This window comes from Propithecus coquereli, unplaced genomic scaffold (genome assembly GCF_000956105.1).
Source record: "Propithecus coquereli isolate 6110/MARCELLA unplaced genomic scaffold, Pcoq_1.0 Scaffold77, whole genome shotgun sequence".
NCBI classification, from domain to species: Eukaryota; Metazoa; Chordata; class Mammalia; order Primates; family Indriidae; genus Propithecus; species Propithecus coquereli.
Window position 1 is genome coordinate 9,055,765 of NW_012153840.1, and position 2,420 is coordinate 9,058,184.

A 2,420-nucleotide genomic window follows, 5' to 3' on the forward strand; every position below is an offset into this window, starting at 1 on the left:
AAGGTCAGAAAGCTTACTTGCCCAGAGCCACAAAGCTGGGAAGTGCAGAGCTGTTATCCAAACACAGGCCATTTGACTCCAAAACCTGCATTCTTAACCACCAAAATGGAAGGTTGGTGTGTGACCAAAGAGGGAACCACATGTATGCCCACATGGAGAGAAGGGAAGAAGGCAGTCAGTTGTTCAATAGTGCAATTCCCAAAAGCCTCACCAAAGAGAAGGTGGAAGCAAGAGATTAGCAGCTGAGTGGGGCAGAAGTCTACCTAATTCTTGGAGGCAAAGGGGACGCACAGTCAGCAAGATCCGTGACCCTTTCCTGATGGAGCAGTTAATGGAGACCTTCAAGGAGCTCCTGATTTAAAAAGCAGTTCAAGCAGAGGTGCCTCTGTCCAAACGTGCAGGAAGCTCTCTGTGGCCCGGTTTAAAGGATGGCCGAGGGGCTTGGGTCTGCTCTTTCTTTTCTGAATAACAGCATCGCGTCAGCTTAGAGCTGGGAGGCTCTTGGAGTCATCCACACAAGCTCCTGTTCCCAGAGGAGTCTGGGGCTGGCGTGGGGAGAGATGAGAAGCAGGACCTGAGGGTGCATACTCCCCGCAATGTGACCACAGGCCATTCTTCTCTGCCTGTCCTTCCAGTCACATTTACTATTATCCCAGAGCTTCTGGTAAACTTGCACAGATTTCCTGGTTTTCTAGCATCTGAATCACTTAATCCTGTAGAAAATATTTAAATTTCATGCCAAAAATTATTAGTAAAGTTTTACCTTTTTTCTTGGTGAAAAAAACCCATTAGTCCTGGAATTGAAAGATATTGAAAAATTGTGGAGATTGTAGAGAAATACAGAGTAACACTTTCCTTGGTTATCTTGGTCCCTGGACTAATTATTGTCTCTGTGACCTCTTTCCTTGAGGATCTGTGTTCCAGAGGCTGATCCTAGAGCACCATCAATCCTTAGCATCCTCTCTGGGGACTTGGGCCCATTCTTCTGCTCCTCTGACATGTCGTCAGTGACCCAGAAATGTACCTCAGCTGTCAAAATGGTGGGGTTGCCTCCCAAAATAAAGTGTTTTTTATTTAACATACCATTTGGATAGAGCTACCCATTCAGCATCACCTCTGATAGACCAAAATGGTCTCTAAACTCAAACATGATACTTCCCAAAACCAATCTGAGGGGCCAGCCACACAGTGTTCCTAGGGCCTCTGAGGGCCTCTGTTTCCAAGAACTTCTTGGTGGCTGTAAGGCAGGCCAAGGAGAATGTAGGTTTTTACCATTGCTCCTCCTCCCTCTTTTCTGTGTGGTGAAACACACCTGGAGCTCATTCTGCTCTTTGTGTCATCTGTGCTGTTAGTATGGTGCGTTTTTCCCCTTCAGTTTGACTACTTAGGAGAAGTGGAGAGTTTATGTGTTGGGAAGGGGCTTTTAGTGTTGGGGGTTGCGGAGAGGGTTGGTTACTGTAGGTTAGCGAAGCATTTTTGCCACTTTATATGCTGCCTTGTTGAATTAGAGTTGCATGTTGGCCTTACAATTTTATTGGTCTTGGATTTTCAAGGATTCATATTCATTAAGTCATTAAATGAATGTCATTTCTGCCTAACGGTATGTGTAGCTTTTCTCTTCCTGAACCTATTCTCTGTTGAGAGTGCCTTGGCATGATTTGCTTCAAATAACTTAGGTTAAAGAGTTAGCAGGTCTCTGTGACATTTTAGTTTCAGCTCAGAGCACACTGAGCCAGTCTAGAGACACAAGCTTTCACTTCATCTGATAGCATTTCCCAGCAAAACACGGTCACTATCGATGTACATAATTGATCACTTTAAAACTGCGGAAAAAAGAAGCCTGACTTAGGTAATAAGGCATAACTTCATTATATCCTGTATGTGGAGCATAGGCATGTTGGAATGTGGCTGATGGGGTCCCATTTCAAGGCTGATTCTGATAATGATAATGTTTAAGTAGCATCGATTGTTCTCTAATTGAATTTTTCTTTCTTTAGGCCTCTTCTGAAGAGCTAAAAGCTGCCTACCGGAGGCTGTGTATGCTTTACCATCCGGACAAGCACAGAGACCCAGAGCTCAAATCACAAGCGGAACGACTGTTTAACCTTGTCCACCAGGCTTATGAAGGTCAGTACAGGGCTTGGCTCCGTGGAAACATCCTGGTAGCAGATACTCGATTTTTAAGAGATTTGATTTGTAGAGGATAGAAGAAGAGGGTCCTTAGAGGTGTATAAAAGAGGTGGTTAGTTTAGTACTTTTTACTGACAGTGTCCTTTGAAAGAGTAGTATTTTGCTTTGGAAATCAATATGTGTCTAGTAAGTAGAAAATGAGAGTCCAGGCAAAGTGATAGACCAGAGTCTCAGCTGCAGGGGAATACTCGAGCTTTACACCGTTTACCAGTTTTCTTCTAAAGGGAGCT

The 2,420-nt window shown here is 44.2% G+C and overlaps 1 protein-coding gene across 2 annotated transcripts in view; it reads left to right on the forward strand.

The window, feature by feature from the left end:
- The window catches only part of DNAJC11 (DnaJ (Hsp40) homolog, subfamily C, member 11), a 74,147-nt gene that overhangs the window by 21,691 nt on the left and 50,036 nt on the right, over positions 1-2,420 (forward strand). For both annotated transcript variants that reach the window (XM_012662586.1, XM_012662587.1), the window contains exon 2: positions 1,998-2,127. In XM_012662586.1, the coding sequence (XP_012518040.1) occupies positions 1,998-2,127 (130 nt within the window). The remainder of the gene's footprint in view (positions 1-1,997; positions 2,128-2,420) is intronic.